This window comes from Astatotilapia calliptera, chromosome 5, assembly GCF_964374335.1.
Source record: "Astatotilapia calliptera chromosome 5, fAstCal68.1, whole genome shotgun sequence".
Lineage (NCBI taxonomy): Eukaryota > Metazoa > Chordata > Actinopteri > Cichliformes > Cichlidae > Astatotilapia > Astatotilapia calliptera.
This window is the reverse complement of record NC_137426.1, coordinates 2,676,615-2,700,343: the sequence shown is the minus strand read 5'-3', so window position 1 is coordinate 2,700,343 and position 23,729 is coordinate 2,676,615. Positions and strand designations below refer to the sequence as shown.

The following is a 23,729-nucleotide window of genomic DNA, read 5'->3' as shown; positions in this document are numbered from 1 at the left end:
TAAATATCTTTATGTCTTGGTGTATCTTACAGATATAATGCAGTCTGAAGCTCACAGAGAACAAGCTGGACCTGCCAGTATTAACCAACACCTTCAGGTTTCCAAATTGGGGGATTTTGCATTAAATTTAGGCTAATTTTTGTAAACTTGGTGGCTAAAAGGAGGTGATAATTTAAATGACCAGAGGACAGAGTGACTGATGACGTCTACTAAAGCACTCAGAAGCTGCACTGAGAATCAGGGTTTAAGGTTTTCTTCAGTTTCAAAGTAATTTGTGGTACACACAGACTCAAACTAAGCAGAGCTGTAGGCGGTATTTTCAGCGTACTTATATTTACAGAATATGAACAATAAAAAGTTAAAAACAGAAGTTGCAGCCCAACTAAACCCAGCGCATCCATGGCAACATTATTTCTGTTTGCTGCCACACTTTACACCTGTGGACGAGAATGGGATGCAAAAAATATTTAAAATGAAGATTTAATTTCCACGTGTGGACTCCAGCGAGACGAACCCATTAGCTTAATGTGTCCCCGTAAGTGTTCACGACGTGACAGCTCTTCCAATCCAGAGAAACAGAGGCTCACATTTGTAGTTTTCAGACTCGGAGATGAAATATCCTGATATCACCCCCTCCATGGTTTCCACTCAACCTCTGTGTGTCTGGCAGGAATAATAATGTTCCCACAGAAGGCACACCGGTTATACAAACTATCAAAACATACTGTGGGAGTAAAAATGATCCGTTAACTGAAAGAAAGCTGCCCTGTGAATGGGATTCCTCACCGTCTAGTGCTGTAGCAGTTTTCCTGAGTCCTGCATCTCTTTCATGTTTTTCTGTCTCTGATGACCACGCTCGACTCTTTATGATTCAACTATTTGTTCCACAGCCCACCGGCAATATATGCACAATGTCACATTCAAGATCGGAATGAAAGGATTTAAAACATTCAGAGAACAAATCAGAATGCTGGAGGCGTCGGCGCAGGCAGGGTCAGCTCGCTGCCGGGAAAAAAGGAGGAACAGATGAAACTGAGAAGAGGAGGAAACAGGATGGAGAGAGGAGACTGACAGCGAGCGACGTTTCCCCACGAATAAGAACTCACTTCAACACGCTGCTGTCCACAGAGACCTGAAAGTAACACAGCCGAGGAGAAACGCTCGTCTGGACTCACGGCTCTGCAGAAACCACAGCATCTCTCCCTCATCAACAGGTGATTGTTTAGCATCACTCGAACTTGGAAAATCTTTTTTTAAAAGTCTCGCTGCATGTTCAAACAAAGAAAGATTAATTTAAAAGATTAGTCATGTGATTTGAAAATAAAGAGCTTGGTGGGCGTGTACTCTGTGCGTCTGCAGCCAGCAGGCTTTATTTCATGTGCCCGACCACGTCTGGATTCCTAACTCGTCCACTCCTGAACACCGAGCAGAAAGCGTGCTCTGGTTTGTGCCTGAAACAGCTGCTGTGACTCGATTTATGACCTGCTGCTGTGGTTGGCAGAGAACAGTGAAAAAGTGCCTACAGATGTTTCTGCTGCCCTTTAACTACTGAAGTATCTCAAGATCTATGAAAGTAAGACTGTAGAGGAAGTTATTATCTAAATTATACTCTAATGAACTGTGTGAGGTCTACATGATCCTCACCTGTAAGCTGTCAGGAAAGTGATGTTTTCAATAGACACACATCAGCAATCCTTCTGTTCCCTCCAAAGGTTGGGCTCATTCCTCCACATCAGCAATGACTTAAACCTCACCGGGATTCACCTCCAACGCTTCAACCACCTTTAGAGATCATTTGTGTGGGAATTAAATCCTCTGAGGTGCTTTCCTCCAACCATCATACAGATTCAACTTCAACCACAGCACCTGAAGTTGGCTGGTCAGCTGTGGTGGCCGCTCTCGCCTCAGCTTCCAGCAATTGTCCTTCTCTTTGACCCAGAGCCATCGGGAGGCTCTTACCCCAAATCTTCAGGCCTCTGTTTTCCCCTCCCGGCTTCTCACTGCTCCGCTCTTCAGTGAGATCCAAACTTAAAGGACTAGGAATCCTCGACAACCCTCTTTAAACCAGGCTTTTCCTGCTGGTCCAGCACAAGCTGCTGGTCGTTGCTCCTGTCTGTCTCTGCTGCTTCCTCGGTCCTCCAACTCTGCAGTTAGTTTTTACCAGGACAATCAAACTGAACCCTGACACACGAAGTGCCTTTCAGTACTGCTCGAGCACACAGTCCTGTGAGAACAGAAGCCCCGCCCACCTGCTGTTCAACCCATCTGTTTGACAGGAGCAGCCAATAAGAAGAAGGCTGGCCTAAATCCATCCAGTTAAAAACATCCAGTCTTTAAATCTGTAGAAAACAACCTCAACACTGTGGATATAAAATAATTTTTTCTTTCTTTTTCTTTTACGTCAATAACTGCTTTTATATGAATATTAAGTTGAAAGGACTTGAAAAACTACAGCTTGTGTTTCTGTCTCGTTTTGTAGTTCAGACAAAGCTGGTGCTGATCAATAATGAGGAGAAAAAGATGTTTCACAGCAGGTAAAAATACCAAAAAGAATCCAAAATTTCAAACTCAATATTTAACCAAGAGGAAGAAAACCAAGTCTGCATATCTGAGGCCCCACAAACTCTGGGAAATATTTATTCGTCATCTCTCAATGACGTCATCAAATGTAAAAAATATATATTAGAGAAACAGAATATTGCAGAAATTTGATTTGCATACGAGCGTGTTCACAGTCAACCTGCCTGCTTAAAAGAGAAACGAGCATTTAAACAGGTACGAATGAGAACGCTGAGGTCAGGAGAACCATCGGTCATGGAGGTCACGGATGGACTGGATCAAGTCGTCATCGGACGCTCCAGAGAGAACTGCAACACACACGCGCACACACACACACACACACACACACACACACACACACACACGCACACACACGCGGTTCACTTCAAATCAACGGCCTCATTACAAAGAACAAAAATGAAGGAATAAAGCTCGGGTTTTTTCATCCAGTTTCGGTGTGATGCTCTCCAGACATTAACATTCTGTCCGTGTTAAACCCAGAACGTGCAGTGCCGTTCTCTCTCATTTTTAACAATATTATATTCTGAACTGTACTTATGCAGGCAGTTTTTGCAGATTCGGCGTCCTCGGCGCCCGGATGTGAGTTTGTAAAAACCTCGAAGGTAAAACAGACTTAAGCAAACAAACCTGGATTATCACTCACATTCTGATCCGTCAGCGTCGAACGGCTCAGAGCCATCATTGACGCTCTCCCAGTCTTCCGAGTCGTTGTTGTCGTTGCTGTCATTGTCATCATCGCTGTCACCAGCCAGAAGATCAGCAATCTGAGCGTGAAAGGAAAAAAAGATCAGTCTCCCCAGTGCAGTCTGAACTGTGAGGACCAGAGAAGACGTGAAACCTAAAACTGAAAAACAAAGAACTTTTTTTAAACACTCAAACTGATTTTTCTCCTCTAACGCGAGGGAAGCAGTCACATCACTTCAGTTTGGAAGTAACGTCCAGCACGGACTGTTTTTAGTGGCACCGCCTTCAAGCTGGACTCAAGTTTATAAAGAACACACGTCGCAGTGTTGTGGTTGCGTTAAATCCACTGTGAGAGATGAAGCGCAGCCTCGAAGAACGCTCTCTCCCATCTGACTACAACAGGCGTGAGGTAGGGCTGCTCGATTATGGCAAAAAATGATAATCACGATTATTTTCACTGAAATTGAGATCTCGATTATTTGACGATATTTATTTAACCCTTTAAGACCTACCATAGAACCAAGTCCACCAGAGCTTATATTATTTTTTTACATGTTGTAGTGCCATTTGTGGGAGCATTTCAAGTTGCTAAATAACTGTTATAGCCCATATTTTAATAATATGTATGCATTAAGTCCATAGTAACTACATTAATTGCAAAAAAGTGCAATAAACTACAAAAAAATTGACATTCGTTTTTGTTTAGTTTGTTTACATATATTTCTACTTGGAGAAATGTAAGAGGTTTATCCCTCAAAACTTTAAATACAAAAAAGTTGCAAAAAATAGTTTACAACAACAGGAAATTTATTTTGAGCGTCTTCATAGTTTTATTTTGGAGATACAGCAATTTTTATATACTGCAGGAAAAACAAAAAACAATCCTATGATGCAAATTTGCAAAGAAAACAGCAGGTGCATCAAAATAAACTATTTCCAGCAGCGCAATTCGAGTTCTAAGCATCCCAGAAACTATTCAGAAAAGTCAAACATGACTTATAAAAACACCAGTATAGGCTTTTAAGGCCTACAAGTAAAAAACTACATTTTCCGCGAAAATGACGTCACTTCCGGTTTCGGTCAGGAAATGGCGGACATGCGACAGTTCGCGCTGACGTCTTTTTCAATGTGGGAAGTGTTACGAACAGCTGATCGGATCGGCGAAGCGTGTTTCTGGAATATTATGTTTTTGTTCCTGCAAGCGCTTTTTATGCAATTTTTGCAAAGCTTTATGTGGAAGGAAACTGTGACCGAGGACAAGCTGATGGCATCAGATGTAAGTACAACTCCTCCGGTTTCATATGCAAAACAAATTATTGCGCTAGCTTACACGGTTCAGGTTCTACAAAAATAGTTACACAAAACTGAGCGTGCTGCTCTGACCGGCTTTAAAGGGTTAACAATGACTTTAAAAAATAATATAACATAGTGTGCAACACCACTGAAGTTTTTTTACCTCACTTTTCAACCAACAGCAGTCACTCTCTCCTCTCCAAATAACTTCTGCTTAGCTTTCCGAGCTTCCCTCGGGTCCTCTTAATCAGCGGTCTCCAACCTTTTTTGCGCCACGGACGGTTCATGCCCGACAATATTTTCACGGACCGGCCTTTAAGGGGTCGCGGATAAATGAGGGAGGGGCTAATAATCGGCTCAGTCATTTTTAATGATCGTTGAAAGTCCAGATCGTAATCGTGATTAAAATTCGATTAATTGAGCAGCCCTAGCGTGAGGTGCGTTCAATGTCTCTGTTAATTTGAGTTTCCATGAATATGTGAAAGAAGCTAAAGAAGCATTATTGTTTTAATGTAACTGCTATTATTTTAGATATTAGTCGTCATGGTGACAACGCCGAGTGAGCTCAGAATAAATCATCCATAAACAAAGAACCTGAGTAACAAGTAAATTTTACTAATATGAACAACAAGTTCTTCTATAAATCATATTTACTATAAGAAAATAAAGTTAAACAAAACAAGACATTTATATATTCAGTAAACTATCATTTCAAAGTGTTGTCTTCATCAATCCTTTCACAGAAAAGTGAAAAATAAAAGAAGCTGATTGGACGATGGATTTAGGGGGTCGGGTACCTCTTCGTCTCTGGGCGAGTCGGCTTGTTCCTCATTCTCTGCCTCGTTGTTATTGGCCAGCTCCTCTATGAGCGGGTCTGTGTCCAAGTCGTCGTTGTCGTCGTCGTCGTCGTCATCATCATCGTCATCGGAGTCAGAGGAATCGTCATCGTCCTGATCGTCATCCTGGAAGAGCACAAAATAAATTTAAAAAAAATGAACTCAATCACGACGACGACAGCAACGAAAGGAAGTTTTCTCAGTAAAACAAGTTTCACAGATAATAATAATAAAATTAAAGAGCAGAAAAAGCAGAAGAAGAAGAAACGGCAGACAAAGAAGCATCAAAAGTAAGAGAAGAAGAAGCTTTTGGATAAAACTGCTCGGCTTAAGCTCATCTCCACTTCAGGTCCGCTCCCTGAGCAGTCGCACAAGACTTCAATTAAAAATAAAAGACTGTGGTCACAGTGACGGGGACACCGTGGACTCTTTCCCTGAAAGCAGCTGCTCTAGAGACCCAGCTGTCATCAGAGATGAGCCTCCACGTGAAGGTCGGGTCATCGCAGACAAAAGAAAACAAAGCTGCTCAGCAAACGCTCACCTGATCGTCGTCGTCTCCCTCCTCGGCGAGTTTCTGTCGTCCCACCTCGTACAGACGACACACCGTGTCCAAGCCCACCGCGTCCTGGTTCTGCAGAGTAAACGCATCACGTTAGCGTGTCTGCGGCCTTACAGGGTCACATGGGCTGTCATGGAAACAACAATAAACCCTCTGATAGCACGGATGCTCAAGTACCTCAATGACAGCCAGGTAGCAGTCCTTGGTGTCTGTACACAGGTCAAAGATGTTCCTCTTCACGTCCACAGTGGCTGAAAAACAAAAACATCATGAAGCTCGAGCTCTTCGAACCTCGGCAGCTAAGCCTGGCAGATCAGCACAAACCTGACCTTTAAAATAAAATCAAACACATATGTATATATTAGGGGCGGGTTTTGATGATCGATTTATCGATTAAAACCGATTCTGGCTTGGATAGCGTGATATCGAATTATTAAAATCCTGATTCGATTTTTTATTATAAATTTATTTTGCCCGAAACGCCAGAATCTCAGGTTAAACCTCACAAAGTTTCAACAACCACCAAACAGCTAAAACAGTAAATGAGAGCAGGAACACGGATTCTGCACAAAGACGTGAACACAAAGCGCGGACACGCCGACGCATCAGAATCAGTGAGATGTTGCCTTTCTCACCCGACGGCACGGACACTGTCGGGGCTGAAAGCCGACAGCTCGCTGATCCTGATGTTTCGGCGGGTCGAGCTTTGTGTTTACGTCTTTGTGCTGATTCTGAAGCTGCAGGTTTGATCTCACTCCAAACAATATTGACTGAACCAGCAGCAAAAGAAGATCCAAACTACGCTTCACATAAACATCGTCATGAACTCACTCTGACTTTTGCTGATCACACTTCATGCACAGCTCTCTCTCTCTCTGTACTTCAACAACAGTTTCCTGTCTAAAAATCTGTTTTCTGCATTATTTGCTTACTATCACAAGTCTACCATTGTTTACAGCGCTGTCGGCCGCTGTTTTATTCCTTTTACTTACTTCCAAAGAGAAAACTTCATTTCTGCTGTTCAACAGGCTTCTGGACAATTTTAAACTTTTTAAATTTATGCAAAACTGCAAAACGCTGCGTCTCTAATCAAACCTCTGTAACTTTGCTCTGCTTCACGTCAGCAGCATCAGGTAATGTTCAGATGCTGATTAATGGTTTTCTTTCGTTTTTGATCGACTGCAGAATATTTTTATAAAATCCAGACCAGGAAAATCACCTTCATGTTTTTCTGTTTCATCCTCAGCTACTTTGACACAAAGGCCTCTGCTGTGATGCTCACACCTTTGATAAAGTCTCACAAGTGTCAGCTTCCTTTTTATAGATATAAAAATATGGAAATGTCCTGATGCATGATCTGAATCATAACAAAATTTCCCCGATTCAAATCAAATCGAATCGATTCGGGACCTTGTGAATCGGAATCAAATCAATTCTAGAAATCAGTGACGATCCCCAGCCCCAGTATATAAACTGTGTTTGACCAACAGTGAGAGGAAGTGAAGCCTTACTGATGGGCTTGTAGTCCGTAGCATCGAAGGTTCTAAAGGACGAGCCGAAGGGACCCTTCATCTGCTGATCCATCGCGTCATCCTCATCGTCGGCCTGGAGCATAGCTGTGTGCGAGAGCAGGAGGAGGGAAAAACATCGTACGTCAGAGCGGTGATTCGGCCCCTCGCTGTGCTCGTAATGACTCGGACACATGAGCTCGTACCTCCGTACATGATGGTGGCGTTGCTGTTGAAGACCACCCTGCACTGGTCCAGGGCTGGGACGGTGTGCAGCAGGTGGAAGGTCCTCAGGTCCCACTGACACCTGCTGTCAAGGCCCACGACTACGACACAACGGGGGGCGACGCAGAAACACGTGCAGCTCGCTTTGTTGCGTCGTTATTACAGCTGAGATCAATAATCTGATCTTAAACTTTGACTATAGTTTTGGAGACTGTAAGACCCAAACTGACATTATGGTTCATCAGGTAATATGCATTAAAAATATTAAAGGCCGTGTCTTTTTTAAGCAGGGTAAATTGGACGAGGCCGAATTTGTAAAAATGCACCTGCTCAGGTGAAACGCAGCAAGTTCACTTCAATAATGAGGGCAGCAGATTCTCCTGCTTCATTAAACCAGCAGCATTAATGAAGACCAGAAACATGCAGGGCTCAGCACTGAACAGCTCCTTTGCATACACATGCCATTAACTGGGCCCAGAACGTTTTTTAATGACCCATTTCATTTTAACTATATTTTTTGCAGTAAAGGAAAGAAAAGGACAGAAAAGACGGCCCCTGGCAGCATCAGAGGATACGATCTCCGTGTTGATGATGACTTCCAGGCCGTTGGGGTGGAAGACCCCGCTGATGTTCATGTTGAACTTGTCGAACTTGTGGATGGCCCGCGACGCCCGCACGTCCCACAGCACGCCGTCGTTTAGCACCAGGTCGTCAGTGGGGCTGAAGGTGGCACAGTTCCTCTTGTAGTTGTTGGCCAGGCCGGGGTCATTCAGGGTCAGCGTCTTCTGACCCGTCTGGATGTCGTAGATCTTCAGGACACGAAGACAAACGATGAGAATCAAATGAACTCCAAATCTACGGTTTCCTGCTGTCAGTAGTTTAAATGCAAATGAAGATTTTTAATTTAAGGGATCCCAGTTTTATCAACATCAACTCTGCTTCCTGCTGTTATGATGAGAGGAGGCAGAGCAGAACATTTTGGGCGACCTACGTTTGCGACTTGGTCTTTGGTGCCGATGACTCGGTCCTGAGAGAGTTTACTGAACTCCACGTAGTGATCGTCTGCAAAGGAGTTTCTGAAGGGGAAAAAGACACATCGACACCACGAAGACCACAGTCCACACCTCAGGGTGTCTATGCAGTGCATACACAGGTGTGTAAAATTAAAAGTGAAGCGTGAGGGTGTGGCGGTTTTACTTTTTGATGAAGACTCCATCCATGCTCCACAGAGCCGACAGAGGGACGCTCCAGGAAGCAGAGGTGAGCAGCAGTTTCCCATCCTAAGAAGCACAAACGGTTACTTTCTAACAACGGCACAAAAAGAGCTGAGGCTGCAGCCGCTATTCATATCAAAGCTGAGCATAACGTCAGCTCAGGCAGTCGCCTCAGTGCCTGCAGATCAGCTGAGCTTATAGAAGAAAACAAATCCACACCACCAGACGTCTTCTTACATCAGAAACTCAAATATACTCAGTGCAGATTTGTCCCTGACCCGGTCGAGGACGTAGCCTCAGATAAAAAAACGCATGAAATATGCAAATGTTTGGGAAACGTTGTGCAGGATAACAACAGGTGTGTTTAAATGCTTGTGCAGATACCCTGGAGGGCTCGAGGTGTGTGATGGCGGACGTGTGGCAGGTGTAGTTGGCCGCCTCCTCTCCCGAGAGGACGTTGTAGAACTTGAGGTGGCCGGAGCAGGTTCCCAGCATCAGGAAACGCTCGCAGGCTGAGAAGGCACAGCAGGTGAAGCCGCTCTCGTCTCCGTCGCCCTCGTGGAACACCGACATTGGACGAAACCTCGACGGAGGGAAAACAGGCAGAGCGGTGGAGAAGCAGAGGTCCGTTTTAAACAGCCAAAAATAAGCTAAATAACCGTTTTTGCTGCACAGGTGAGTCTGTTCTTTACCTGCTAAAGATCAGGTGTCTATCCAGACACGCTCGGTCCACACCTCCGTATTTGGGGTACAGCACCCTGGCACCCAGGCGGGCGGTGAAGTTGGGAGAGGCTTGTCGTCTCTGCTTGGGCTCCGGGCAGCGGTGGGGCGTGAAAAGAGAGAAAGGGGGGCATGTGGTGACCGGGTTGGGGCAGCGGGCGTGTTGTTCCCTCAGGTACTCGGTGATGATGCTGTCGAGCGTTGGAGGGGAAGGAAGGTGGCGTTCCAACTGCTTCTTCATTGCTGGAGTCTGACAGAGAGGGAAAGAAAGACTAGCTGAGCTTAGGCCGTGTCTGTGTGCGAGCACGGCGATGATACTGGTGACCGATCGAACCCTGACCTGTATGAAAGCACCGTGATCCGACTTCTGTTTCAGTGCACGGAGCTTTTTCCCTGAGCTGCACGGGGCCACCGGACGCTCCCGTGAAAACAAAATCCGGCCAAGTGGATATGGGCCCTGTCCCTGAGGTGAAGGATGAGGAAGAGGAGGGGGAGGAGGAGTGGGGTGGGCAGAGGTAGATGCAGAGGAGCACGAAGGGTGAGGAGGTGCCAGGGGTCGAGAAGAAGAGGGGCAAGGAGAAACAGAAGCACCCGAGGACACGGGAGAGGCTCCAACATGGCTGGCGATACGCGCTGCGATCCCACCCGCTAACCTGCAAGTCCTGGGTACCACTGAGGCGGAGGGCGGGGGGGTGACGCAGGAAGGGGAGGGGTTTGGACAGAGGGTCGCTGCGGGTAAATTGGCCTCCTTGACCAGCGTGTTTGCCGTGTCCTGAAGTCCTTTGGCCACGAGGTGGTTCCTGATCAGGACGAGGAGCTCCCTCTCGGAAAATGTGATGCGCGATTGGGCGACCACGTTGGCCCTCTGCAGGCGAGCCAACGACACGTCCGTGCCCATGAGAAGAGGTTTGCCAGACACCCGCTCGGTCAGCTCGGCGGCGAAGCGGCAGAAGCGGACGTGCTCGCTTCGTTTGTCCTGCAGCACGGGCTCCTTCATCAGCTGGAGACAGAAAACAGAGCATGAACACGACGAGAGCCGGAGGAAATCCTCCACCCTGCCTCCAACTGCAGCATTACTATAACTGCACCACACTAGTCTGTTAAACCTTCATGTATCGTGTAGTTTTTGAGGCGTCTACGTCATCAGTTTCCTGAAAAACCTGAATAAGCGACATGAAATTGCCGGATGAAGCAGAAATGACTCATACATGCAAATCGATTTTTTTCTCTCTCCAGTTTCAAAAGATTCAAATTTTCTGGCCACAGAGTTTAAAAAACATAAATACACCAATATTTAAATTGTACTTGGGCCTCATTATGCTTTGCATGCCTGTCTGCTTTGTTATAATGCTGCTGCTGACACCAATTACCGCCCACGTTTCTATAAAGAGGGCAGCGTGTTGCAGGCCAGCGAGCAGCTGTGGAAGGACTGAACGCTGCTAACACCCTCACTTCCTGCAGAAAAGCCTTTAGTAATAGTAAAGTAATCGTTTATTAACTTGTGAGCTACAGTTAGTAAAGCTCTGCTGTTGTTGACATCTGTTCAATAAAATAACTTACTGTGAGTCCGAGCCATGAAATGAAGATTTCTAACAATAGCTTTAATATTTTATATTATAAGCTGCAGTTAGCCACAGTGTGCAACTTTAAGTGCATATGAAAAGGTGGCAGGGAAGCCTTTCAGAAGATGACCGTTTGCAGATGGATGCAAACTGATTTCTGGGCACAGCGAGGCGAGGAAAGATCCAAGTTTATACAGCGGCTTCGTCACCACTGTCCGGACACCCTAAACTTCAGTCTGTTTTTTGCCACAAAAGCATTAAAAGGTCTTTCACTCAGATACACCTGTGCGCACCTGCTGAATGTGGCTCCTGGTGAAGAGCGGCAGCTTGCTGATGATCTGTCTGATGGCGGAGCTGCGAGAGAGTCCGACCAGAGCTTTGCAGGCGAGAGCGCGGATCAGGTCGGCGTCCGTGATGGGCATCTTCACTGACAGCAGGGACAGCAGCACCTGGAGACGACACGAGGAACACGAAAAGCATTTCGCTTTCAGGCGATCTCTTATTTACAACAGGGGTCACCACAGCGGGGCAGATTTTTACCCCAGATACCCCAAAAGGATCAAACCGGGAAAATTCCCACTGCTCGTCTGCTGCTCTTACCTTTATCCCATTGTTGTTCTGCACCACCTGCCACATGTGGGCCAACACCCTGTTGTGAGGGGTGGGGGGCTGCTGGGGATGGAGTAATGGCTTGAGAGGGGTAACCGCAAAAGCCCCCATAGAGTTCAGGCTCTGGTCAGGGGCGCACACGCAGTTTATTATCACCTGCGACGATTTTAGAGAGGAAACGACAGACAAATTTTCATCATTTGCTGCACAAATGCTGCATCTAAAACAGTTTTATCTGATAAAATAGTTTAAACATTCAGATTCGTGAGCCGATCTCTGCAAATGCGCCTTTAAAGTTTGTTTCTAAGGAGGGACGTCTGAGACCTCACAGCCTGCTCTGAATAAGTCATAACGTGCTGATCCTTCATGAATGTGCGCTCATGTGCTGTTAACCTGCAATCTTCTCATTCTGATTGCACAGACTCTGCACATTTCTGGGCAAACCCTTTTTCTGGAGGTCATCAAAGTCGGGAGAATGTCTCATTAAGATATTTAGAGCTTCTCCTTACTTGCAGTGCAGACTTCTGGATCTCAGCATCGTTGACAAACACCTCGCCCTCTGCCACACCCAGAATGATGCTCATACCTGAAGCAGAGGTGAGAGACGGTCACGCGCAGAACACCCAAAGGTTAACAACATCTCTCAGTTACAGTGGACCCTTTGTGCTTTTCCTCATTTACTGTCACATGAATGTTTATGAATGTTAATAATTTTAAGGTTGAGAGATCGAGTAAGCCAGGCTGCTCCGAGCGCCCAGTTTTATCTACTCTTGGATCTGCATGTTGCCCGTGAGCAGGAGGACATCCTTAAAACGATCAGCTGTGAGCACAGAGGCCCCACCCACCCTCTGTCCAAGCTTTCTGTTTGAGAGTGGCAACCAATCAGAAGACAGTTGGATTGTGTGTAAGATTCATAAGGATTATTTCAAATCCTGAATCATTCAATGTTACATGGAGCTGGAAACAATCAGAACAGTTTTAGCAGCACTAGAGGAGAAAACGATCAGATTTACTGACCCACAGTGGAAACGGGGGACCTGGCTTCATCCTGAACTTCTACGGTTTCTGCCAGGACCAGCTGGACTTTAGGAACCACCGTCAGGATGGAGAGGATGTCCAAAGCGTACCGCACAGTGTCGCTCCTGGTGAAAAAAACATGAAAAAGACTCCAGTTACACATCAGTGCTGCGTACAAAGACGAGCAACACAGAAACAGAACGCAAGCAAAGCTACTTTTACACCGACTCCTTTCTGTGTCATAAAAACTCCCACCGAGTGCTCACAGCGTGCAGGTATGTGTGTGAGCAGGGTTACCTGCCAAAGTAAGTCCTCCAGTCGCAGGCTGTAGATATGAGCTGCAGCATTAAGGGGACACAGGCCAACTTGTAGAAGACCTCGACCGGCTCCCAGTGCAGCTGAGGAGGCCCGCACTCGATGAGAAACTCCATCATCTCAATAATCTGCTCTCTGGTGTACGAATAGGCCTGAAAGCAGGAAGCCGCAGACTTTCATGAGTTGTATATGAAGCCAAGACTCGTATTAAATGTCACGGCTGCTACGTCCATCTTTTATATTCAGTCTGTGCTCAGTGTTTGAACACCTTGCATTTATATCATAAACATTGTACATTTAAATTGTCATTTAGAGCAAACAAACAGCTTCTCTGAGGTTATCATTTTACGTATTTTGAAGCATCACTACTACTTACAGGTGAGCATGAAACAGCTCATCTGCTCACAGCCACATTATAATGTTAAAATCCACATATCTAAATCCAGATCACAAATGTGATTAAGAGTTGCGTTATAAGGCAGTCCTTCTCTTACAAACACACAACCAGGCTAAGAAAGGCAGCGAGTCACATGATGATCACAGAACTATAAAACACAACGTTTCAGATCAAAATGAAATCTGAGCAAACGACACAGAGATTCACCAACAAAAGCAGGAGGCTCGTCAGCATTTCATCTTCACTGACAAGAAGGGAAATCTGTTGTTGTGGTTTAAATAAAAAAGCACAGCAACGACTCACAAACTCCATCGAGTACCTTGTAAAACGGCTGCTGGGGAATGACGATACCGCCGTCCGACGCGTGCAGGGACTGCTTCACCTGCTCGGTCTTCACGGCGAGGTGAGCCTCAAAGTACCTTCACAAAGTAATCGATAATCAATGAGTGTGTTTCCAAACTTTCACACAAGCAGAGAGGAACTGCCTGCATGTTCAGACTGTGAAGAGTATTTCTTTACTTCTACCCGACAACACAATAAAGAAATACATTATATATGTACAAATATCTAAATAAAACATGGCTGCTGTGTCAGATAAGAATTTTTGTGTTTGTGTCTCCACCCATCGCTTCACCTGCGCAGGGCCATGCAGGTGTGTTTGGCTGTCTGCCTGCTGGAGAACACCTGGTCATCACTCAGCCGGGACAGCTCGCTCCCCACGTTCAGGATCTCCAGAGTGCTGATCTACAGGCAGAGGAGACGATGCTAAAAGTGTCCGATCGAAAGAAATAGTTACTTCTGAAATTAGTTTAAATAGTTTAAGAGTAAAGATTCACGGCTGACCAGGTTGACGAGCCTCCGGAGGCCGTCCTGCTGGTCGAACAGCTGCAGCACCGCTCGGAATGAAAAGGAGATGGAGAAAAACATGGTGGCGTGGCAGACGCCCGACGCGTGCGACGACTCCAGCAGCCACAGCGCGTAGGACACCGTGTCGGACAGCACGCCGTCGGGCAGCGTGCACACCTGCAAACGCGGGACAGTGTTCACCATGACTGAGCTACGGTTGCTGTAATAATCCTGCACACAATAAGAAGAGTGTTGTAGCTTTACCCTCTCCATGGCGTCTTGGTTATACGCCAGGTAGTAGAGGCAGAGAGAAACTCCGGTCGCTGCCATTGAAGGCCTCGGGATCTCCAGGAGTTTCTGCACTCCTCCGTGAGCGATAAACTCTGCAGCAAACTTCTTATGGAGGAGCAGCGAGGCGAGATACTGACGAGAGAGCAACGACACAGTGAGGCTGCAAACAGCGAACATCAGTTTATCAGATGACACGGTGCTGCAAATATAACGAGGAGGATTTAAAGGTTTCACGTAGATGTGAAAAGAACCACAGTGAGTGGGTTTACTGATAAACTTTTATTGACAAGGGGAAAATGATTTCATTTCATCTTAAAAATAAGATTTACTCATTCAAAACAAAACGAAATCATATAAAAATGTATCTAAAAATAAAAATAAGTTCTCCTTTTCAGTTTGCTTTGCTTTAATCAACAATCCCTAAACTGGCATAGAAATGGACAAAAATATTAATAATATTAATCATCACCACCACACACGACTACGACTGAAACAAGAGTAAATAAACATGCAGCAGTCTTCCAACATCAGCCCTGCAACGTTCACGGCTCGCAGCTTCACCTACGTGAGATTCTGCATCAGCTAAAATTTTAATATAAGACATTTACTTTTAATGTAATTGTAATTTCCTTTTTCTCTGGTGAAGAATTACTGAACGCCAGAGGCAGCAATTACCTATGATTACTTATCAGCTCACGGACGTATGAATCCCACTTTTACTGCTTCTCTACTCACACGACGGATCGATTGAGCTGAAACAGGAGAATCAATTCATCAACTTTTCAGTTAATCTGACACCCGTCCATTATCAGAAGAGCCTGTTAGTTCCTCCAAAACATCTACACGGGAAGCACTGAACAGTGTCCACGATCTACAAACAACTGAGAGATGGAACACGTCTCCCTACATGTGACCATGTGACCATGCACGACACTGTTAAAAAAAAAGAAAAAATATCTCTACTCAGTTTCATCACATTAAAAATGAAACAAACTGTGGTGATGGGGCTGAGAGCCACCCACAGAGGTCTGGATTATCTTTCACACACAGACGCTCGGACTCAGCGGGGAGGGGCTGCACTGACAAACAAGGCGAAACGTGATCTGAGCTGCTGAGGCTCATTAAAGCATCTCGATATAAAGATTTACTGCTTTTGTAAGATCACTAAAAACCCCTCAGTAAGTTACATTAGTAAAATAAACATACACCACGTTCTGTCACAATAACTTGTAACACAATCAGAACACACAAACATACATGTTGCTTTAAGGCAGCTGTTCAAACATGTAGTAACAAATGTATCAATGCTGAACGTGGAACAAACTAACTGAATTACAATCATCTGACAGCAAGTGACCAAACAGATGCTGACACACTGGAAGGACTTGCTCTCTCTGAGCATGATATATGAGTAGAATATATAATAGTGGTGCAACGGATCAAAGATTTCACGGTTTTAAGTCACGGATCGGATCAATTTTTGGATCAGAAAAAAAGAAAAAATTTTAACATTTACTTATGAACTTTTTAAGTATTTTTTTGCCTATTAAAAACATTCAACTCAAGACTCATTCCACGCAATTATATAAAAACAAATTGAGGTGCAGTACAGGGCTTGTATCTACCACTCCGCTGTGATACAACGAGCTGTCACGGTCACGTAGCTTTCCGTTGACCTGGAGCTCCAACCGTTTGTAGTTGGGCAACAGAAGATGCCTGGGACAGTTCAGCCATAACTCATACATGCCTGGAACGATCTTGTCACTGAAGTGGACGTGCAACGAGATCTCATAGTGTGGCTCAAGCACGTTCATCACAGTTTAAACCCTTGTTTTGCACAACAGAATACGGCCTCCCGTCTGCAGCTAAACATCGCAGTAGCTTCTGTAACAGCTTTAGCCCGGTCGGACTGGGAGGCAAAGGGCTGCTTAAATACCGCAAACTCCTCTGCTCCTGCACTTGGACCGCTAGCACCGACCATAGCTATCTCTTGACAGACTGACCACGCGCACCATACGCATACTTTTTTTCCTTCTTTTTCAAATCTTCGGATCACGTGTGTACCGAACCGTGGAGTGTGATCGGTTCGGATTACGGATCAACCGTGATCCGTTGCACCACTGATATACACGCATGTACGAACGCTTCACTCAGAGTGCATCAAAGCACTAAATCATCCACAGCATTTCATAAAATTCCCTCCACATCAATTTTTTCAAAGGGACGCCGTCATCCTTACCAGCAGGGCGTCAAAGGTGAGCTGGACGTTGTTGGTCTGTCTGAGGTCGATGTAGTTCATCAGCAGCGACCGCGTGTCCAGCTGCATGAAGACAGCCAGCAGCTGCACACAAGGAGGGTCATCAGTTGTGAATTTATTAAAATTATTTGCATTCACCAAACAGTTTCAGATTTGCACGCCTACCTCCTGGTAATCTCCGAGCGGGGTCAGATACTGCAGGATGAGCCGCTGCTCCATGGCCGGGCTCAGCGGTGAAAGGCGGAAGTCGGTGCCGATCATCACGGAGCTCATCTCAGACCATGAGGAGGTGCTGGCCGGCTGTTCGCTGGCCTCGGTCCTCTCTGCGTCCTCTCCACTCCTGTCCGAAGAGTTGGTAATGTTCAGTTTCTGCTTTGCCTTCCTCTCGTTCTCCTTTATAGCCCATTTCTTCCCTCCTCCTCCACCTCTTCCTCCCTGCATGTCTTCCGTCTCCCTGGACGCAGAGTCCGGAGCGACTTGGTAAACGAAGCCTGGCAGCAGTCGGGCAGAGCTGCTGCTGCGGCCGCCGTTCTTCTGAGCTGAGCCGAGCAGAGACGTGGGTTTGGTGTTGGACGTGGTCCTGCTGCTCTCCCCGGCTCTTTCATTTCTCGCCTCCATCTCCATCGGGTCTTGCTGGGCCGTTGTGACGCCTGAGGTTTGTGCAGTTTCAGCCTGAGAGTCCTGAGGTAGATTCTCTGAGGTGTGGGTGGCACTAAAGTGACTCGTGGCCTCTTGAGACTGCAGCTCGTGCAACCGCTTGATCATAACGGCCACCTGGAGGATGAGGAAACTCAGATTTTATGACGCTGACGCAAAAACTCTAAAAATCAAGCGCAAAGACTGTATATAAAAGATTACAGCCATAAAGCATGAAGTCTGTGGTGAAACAGACTTTTAACCGTAGGACGCTGCACACTCGATGCACTAATAACATGTTTGCTGCTGGTCTATGCACACAGCACATTAACAAAACTAACCAACATTAGCTGATAACGTAGCACGCCATCCTCTCATCCAAACATGGTCACTTCCAAACTACAAAATGCTAAAAGGGATCCAAATGTGGAATCTAGAACCCTGTGGATCATGTCACGACAGCCACGTCCATCTTTTACATACAGTCTTTAATTACTGCCACCCACCAGCTGAGCGTTCTCTTCTCTGTAGTTGGCCGCCACTTCCTGGTTGCTCATGGCTCGGGCCAGCAGACCCGTGGCGTAGACACACAGCGGGCGCTCTGCTTCACGAGCCCAGCCAAACAACCTTTCAGCCAGACCCTCCTGCACAGAGAGCACAGGTGAGCGAAGCACAGGAACAGCCTATCAGAAACCAGTGCTTATTCTGCTCACAGGAGTCGGAAACCTTTTAATAAAAGTCTCTGTGATAATTACTCAAATTAGTTATTCCCATATTTCCTACAGAACAACCATCACTTCCTCTTTAATCTACACAGCAAAAACTTTTTTAAATGTACCATCATGAAAAGAAATGCACATTATTAAGGTGGATTTCAGTTTTGATATGCACATCCATATACTGTCATTTATTAGAACTGTATAAACTAACAAAACCCAAATCCTCTAACTCCACATGGACCACCCCCAAACATGTGATCCCTCATAGTAAAATATTTTTTGGACACTTTATAGACGTGTCCATAATTTGTTTTTTGAACGCACACACCAGCTCGATAATCTAACAGTGATTTATGTCTAAATAGTGTTTACCTTCTCTTGGAAGACGACGGCCGTCTCCAGGCCCGGGCAAATGTTCTGAAGCAGGCGGCAGGCTGCTGTGTTGAGGCTGTGTTCCCTGCTGGTCATTATGTACGTGTCCAGCAGCTGCGAAACACACAAAAACAAACTTACAGTGTAGCACAAACTGTGCAGCTACCTGCTCGAGACAACGTTCACTGGCCTCATTTCTAAACTGTGGACACGTGATGGGGCTGTATAAACAAAGACTTTGTCTATTAAAGCAGATTTGCTTGATGCCCAGTTTAAAATGACAGATCTGGTTCATTTTCTCACAGCGCAAATTATGTATAAAGCAACACACAAAACGGAGATGCAGTTTGAAGAGGGAACTAAATTTAAAAATCCCCCCCGTATCAAACAACACTGAAAACTTTCTGCACGTGTGTGTGTGGCGTGAAGCTGTGGAACAAAGTGAAGAACTGAAGCAATGTCCCAGCATGCCTCAGTTTAAACAGCGGTTCAAAAATACAGTTTTTGCAAAGTACAGGGAGGAGGCGGGGCTCTGATCAGGCGTTCTCGCCACTACTTTCACAATAATGATGTGTATATGTGTGTGTGTGTCATGATCCTGGGCCATGTTGGCCCAGTATTCTTAGTTTTCGTGTGTTTTGTTCTTTATTTATGCCCTGGTTTCCAGGTTGTTCTGTTAAGTTGTTCCTTGATTTCCCCCCTGTGTGCCCCTCTGTGTATCTGTGAGCCCTCGTCTCCCCTCCTTCTGTTTCATTCCATGTTTTCCCCAGCCCGTCATGTCCCTGCTCTACCCGTGCTCTCTCTCCTCCTGTCTGAACCTCTGTGTACTTCCTGTTTTACTTTGACAGTCTCTCGTCAGTGTTGCGTTCACTCCTGCCCTGTCTCGTTACGATTATCTGTGTCACCTGTGTTCCCCCGTGTGCTCCCACTTCCCTCGTTAACCCTCTGTGTATTTATGTCCGCGTCTCCCTCAGTTCTGTGTCGCGTTCTCCCTCATCCATGGCCGTGTGGTTCTCCGTATAATATGTTATAGTTTCCAGTTTAGTTTGTATGGTTTTTCTCTCCAGCAATAAAGCTGTTTTGAGTTCATTCCTGCCTCCGTGAGCTTGCGTTTGGGTCCTCATCTACCTCCACACAGCCAGCGCATGACAATATATATGTAAATGTGTATATGTTTTGATGTGTTACTAGAGTTATAAAAAATAATAATAAATAAATAATACATGTAACAAACTGTAATGAAGAATTTCTGATGAGCAGGGCATAAACAGGAAGACAAAGTGCTTTTGCTTTGTTTGTTTGTCTCATTTTCCCTCTGTTGTTGTTGTTGTTATACTATTTCAACATGTTCAAAATAAAGATTCAATACCATACGGTCCTGGCACCAGCTAAAGGCTTTAATGGCTGCTGGGTGGAGCTTCTGTACTCAAAGCATGAAGCCTGATAAGGCTGCCATAGCTGACGGCCCACCCTTGGAACCACACGCCATCATTTGGTTTACAAGAGGACAAAAACAAGCAGCAGCCCTTACTGCATTAGTGAAGTCATCGTTCATAAAGAGCATCTTCAGGAGTTGTCCCAGCATGCAGTCAGGGTCCGCCCGTCCTGCAACGTTACACACGAGTCACAAAAGTCTGAACAATTTGAATGATTGGTTGTTGAAATCATTTTACGGAACCGAGTGTGGAAAACATGCAACATAGAGGCCAGAGGGTCCAGGACTCACCTGGATGACGGTCATCAAACGGATCCGGGTCTGCTTTGTGATACTCTCCCATCTCTTTCTCAATCAGCTCCGATATTCTGCAGAAAACACACTGATGAGACAGGGTTTCTACTCAAGATGGACCCACAGACTCAGGCAGACTGAGAGGCTCTGACGTCACACGTCATCTGCGTCGCTAAAAGCTTAAAAAAAAAACAAAACCTGTTTAAGACGGACACCAGCTGCTCTGTGGGGCCTCTCTGTGCTTCTTCCCATTCGTCGAGCAACGCGGAGAGATCCGCCTTTGAATCAACAGCCATGGCAACCGCCATGGCAGCTGACACGGCACTCGATAACGCAGACGTCAAGGCGGCCACGATGGCGGCCGATGGCTCTTCGTCTGCAGAAGACATTGCTGCCTGGAAGAGAGGAAGAGGAGGAGGCGAGGAAGAGGCAGATCATTCAGTGCTGTATTAGATGTGGAGCTAAAGTTAAAGAGAAAAATACTTTTGTGCAGTTTTATTCATCATGGACACTTCAGGCTGGTGCTGTAATGGTATGGAGGTCATTTCTTCTCTTAACACCATCTGAGTAATGTTGCTGATCATGTGCATCCCCTTATGACCACAGTGTGCCATCTCCTGATGGCTGATTCCAGCAGGATAATGCACCATGTCACAAAACTCTGCAGCAGCCGTGTGACGCCGTCGTGTCAACATGGACCAACATCTCTGAGGAGTGTCTCCAGCAGTTTGTCGATGCTATGAGACGCCTTAATAGCATTGATTCAAAGTGGAACTGTGGAGCGTGACTTCAACAAGTGAGCAAAACTGGATCACATTTAATTAAAACCACAAGCATGTGACTTTAAACTAAATTAAACCCAAACAACAGAAACTGATTAAAATCCTGCTGATTTTACTGGATGGATGAAAGTGTGAGTGGATAAAAATACAAAATTCTATTTAATTTAATTGAAAAGACTAGAATAATATCTGTTTATGGCCTGGTTTGGTTCACATGAAATAAAAGTCACTAATTCTGTCTTCCTTACACCAGCTCCCCATAAAGTTTAATGTTCGGTTTAAAATCCTGGTGATGTGTCCTCCGTGGTCAGAAGCCTCCATATATCAGTGAGTTACTAAAACCATCCATGTGGTTTAAATGTCTGAAGTCAGACGATTAACGCTCGGAGGCTGCACCAAGGTCCAGCTAAAGACAAAAGGAGAGCGCAGTTTTGTGGTTGTGGAACTTGCTTCCATTGGACATAAGCTCTGTGGACACTGCTGATACCCACCTGTGCAGGCTTGCCTTTATTTCGTTTTCGTACCATATTAACTGCTGTATGTGTTCTGCATTGTGAAGCACTTGTGAGTTTTGTACTTGAGAAGCAGCATATAAATAAGCCTTACTTACTTAAAAACCTGCTAATGCCTTTTCTGATTAACGAGTATGCAAAATCCTGAGTTGTTTTTTAAGTCCTAATTGTGCTGACCATGAGCCAGCATGCATCTTTATGACATTTCTTTTTAATTATGAAGAGGTCTGATATAAATTATAACAAAGACAAGTAAAAATTAACTTTTTTAGGACTTTTTCAAACTTCCTAACTTCTTCTGTCATCACATCCACTCGGCGCTTGTTCAAATACTGAGGTACAACACCTTCAAAGACAGGTGTTGAAAGAGCCGTTAGGAAGTTGCTGCTTTTAATTTCATTTCAAATGTTTTTTAAATGTTATTTTTCAAGCAAAACGTGTATGTAAACTGATATCGCAGGAGGCACTCGGGTCATTTAAAAAGCCTCTTTCTGCGGAAAAATCCAGAGGTGAGCGGAGATGTTATATTTGCTACGATGCGTGTTGTTGGTCAAACCGCACTTTGAGCGCTGTAAGCACAGTCCAACCTGCTGCTGTCCGACCAACAACGGCAGGCTTTGTAACTCACCGGCCGCCGTCTCAGAGACGCTCTGCGCTGAGGCATGACGGGAGGCTTCTTCACACACAAACACAGCTGTGACAGCTGGAAACACCTGTGCACCAACAGGTGGCCTCTGCACGGATACCGGGCTCAGGGGTTAGAGGGTAAGCTCAGCCCGGCTAGCAGTTAGCAAACTCGGCTAACTCGCTCTAACTCGACTCGCATCTTTTTGTTTATTTTATTTTTGTCCGACTGCCCTCCCCCCGTCACCCTGTCCCTCCCTCCGGGTCCCACCGCGGTGAGATAAGGCGCCAAGCCCCTCTGAGCGCACTGGAAGCGGCGCTGTGCGGCAGCCGCATGTCGGACACAGCTAGCTTCTCTGAGTTTCGCACGTCACTCACCTGAGGAGCAGCTTCCTCTGCGCTCCGCTCCCTCCTCGGTACAAACTCTCACAGCTCAGCCTCACAGCAGCAGCTCGAACCGCGCCGACACTCAACGTTTCACGAGAAAAAAACTTTCACGTTTATTTTCAAACTTCTCCCGGCGGCCGCACGCGACGTCAACAGAACAAGTCGACGTTAGATGACGAAACACAGGCGACGCTCTCCCTGGGACTTGTAGTTCAAAATTCCTGTTCCACCAAAAGGACTATGCCACAATGTTTCACGCCATCCCTGCGGGTGTTCTGACCCCTCTGCCGCTGGATCCTGCGGTTTCCTCTGTTGAACAGATCGGTGTCCCCGCCAAAAACACGAAAGACAACCGTGACGTTGCTTACTGGAATAATTTATACCGAGACCTGGAGTGGAAGAAAAGTTGGACATTACCAACAAAGTAAAGGAAATATATTTGAAAGTCATTCGTCGTTTTTACCCCACCATAACTTTTCTTGTACGATGTTTAAAAAACACATTGATGTTAACTGTTCATGTCAGAAAGAGAGGATGTTTCTGGTCCTGCTTATGTACTAATCATTTCTGGCAAGAGTTTAGTTGTTTCTTTTATCTATTATTATTGTTTGGCTTTTTTTGATTACTCTGCAAATGGGGCTAACAAATTTTATTTGAAAATTTCATATACATCTTCAAAGGCCCAAGCTGGTTGGAGGTTTAGGCCTCCCTAATTTCCAGTACTATTATTGGGCCGCCAATATCAGGTGTTTGTTGTATTGGAGACACTACAATCTCAAACCGTCACCACCAGGTTGGGTTGCCATGGAGTCATATTCAAGTGGGAAAGTTCCCTACCTGTGACTAGGTTCATCACTCCCTTTGGCATTGCCTCTACCCAGTAACAATGGAGTTGTCCAGCAGTCTCTTGGAATCTGGTCTCAGTTTAGGAAGAGTCTGTGTCTCCAGGCTTTCTCACTTCAAAGCCCAGTTGCAGCAAACCACCCATTTGTTCCCTCGATGGCAGATAATGCTTTTCATATCTGGCTTAGAAAGGGCCTAAAATCCTTTGCACT

General features: G+C 45.6%; 1 protein-coding gene across 3 annotated transcripts; it reads right to left on the bottom strand.

The window, feature by feature from the left end:
• Positions 1-2,607: 2,607 nt before the first annotated feature.
• On the bottom strand, positions 2,608-23,009 carry LOC113021789 (DDB1- and CUL4-associated factor 1-like). Of its 3 annotated transcripts, none has more exons than XM_026166518.2 (30): positions 22,666-23,009; positions 20,568-20,764; positions 20,367-20,443; positions 20,172-20,245; positions 18,641-18,754; positions 18,056-18,193; positions 17,079-17,687; positions 16,896-16,997; positions 14,630-14,788; positions 14,363-14,542; positions 14,154-14,263; positions 13,839-13,938; positions 13,105-13,274; positions 12,808-12,932; positions 12,300-12,376; positions 11,782-11,946; positions 11,475-11,630; positions 9,960-10,619; positions 9,592-9,869; positions 9,284-9,482; positions 8,883-8,965; positions 8,677-8,761; positions 8,261-8,494; positions 7,667-7,760; positions 7,464-7,568; positions 6,130-6,203; positions 5,935-6,024; positions 5,355-5,519; positions 3,224-3,344; positions 2,608-2,867 (listed from the first exon to the last, which is right to left on the bottom strand). In XM_026166518.2, the coding sequence occupies exons 2-30, from the start codon at positions 20,756-20,758 to the stop codon at positions 2,797-2,799; spliced, it is 4,806 nt and encodes a 1,601-aa protein (XP_026022303.2). In that variant the 5' UTR covers positions 20,759-20,764; positions 22,666-23,009; the 3' UTR covers positions 2,608-2,796. The 3 variants fall into 3 exon arrangements, with proteins under 3 accessions (XP_026022303.2, XP_080157244.1, XP_080157243.1); XM_080301118.1 differs by lacking the exon at positions 22,666-23,009 and adding an exon at positions 22,292-22,569 and having other exon boundaries at positions 3,208-3,344; XM_080301117.1 differs by lacking the exon at positions 22,666-23,009 and adding an exon at positions 22,292-22,569.
• Positions 23,010-23,729: the final 720 nt, after the last annotated feature.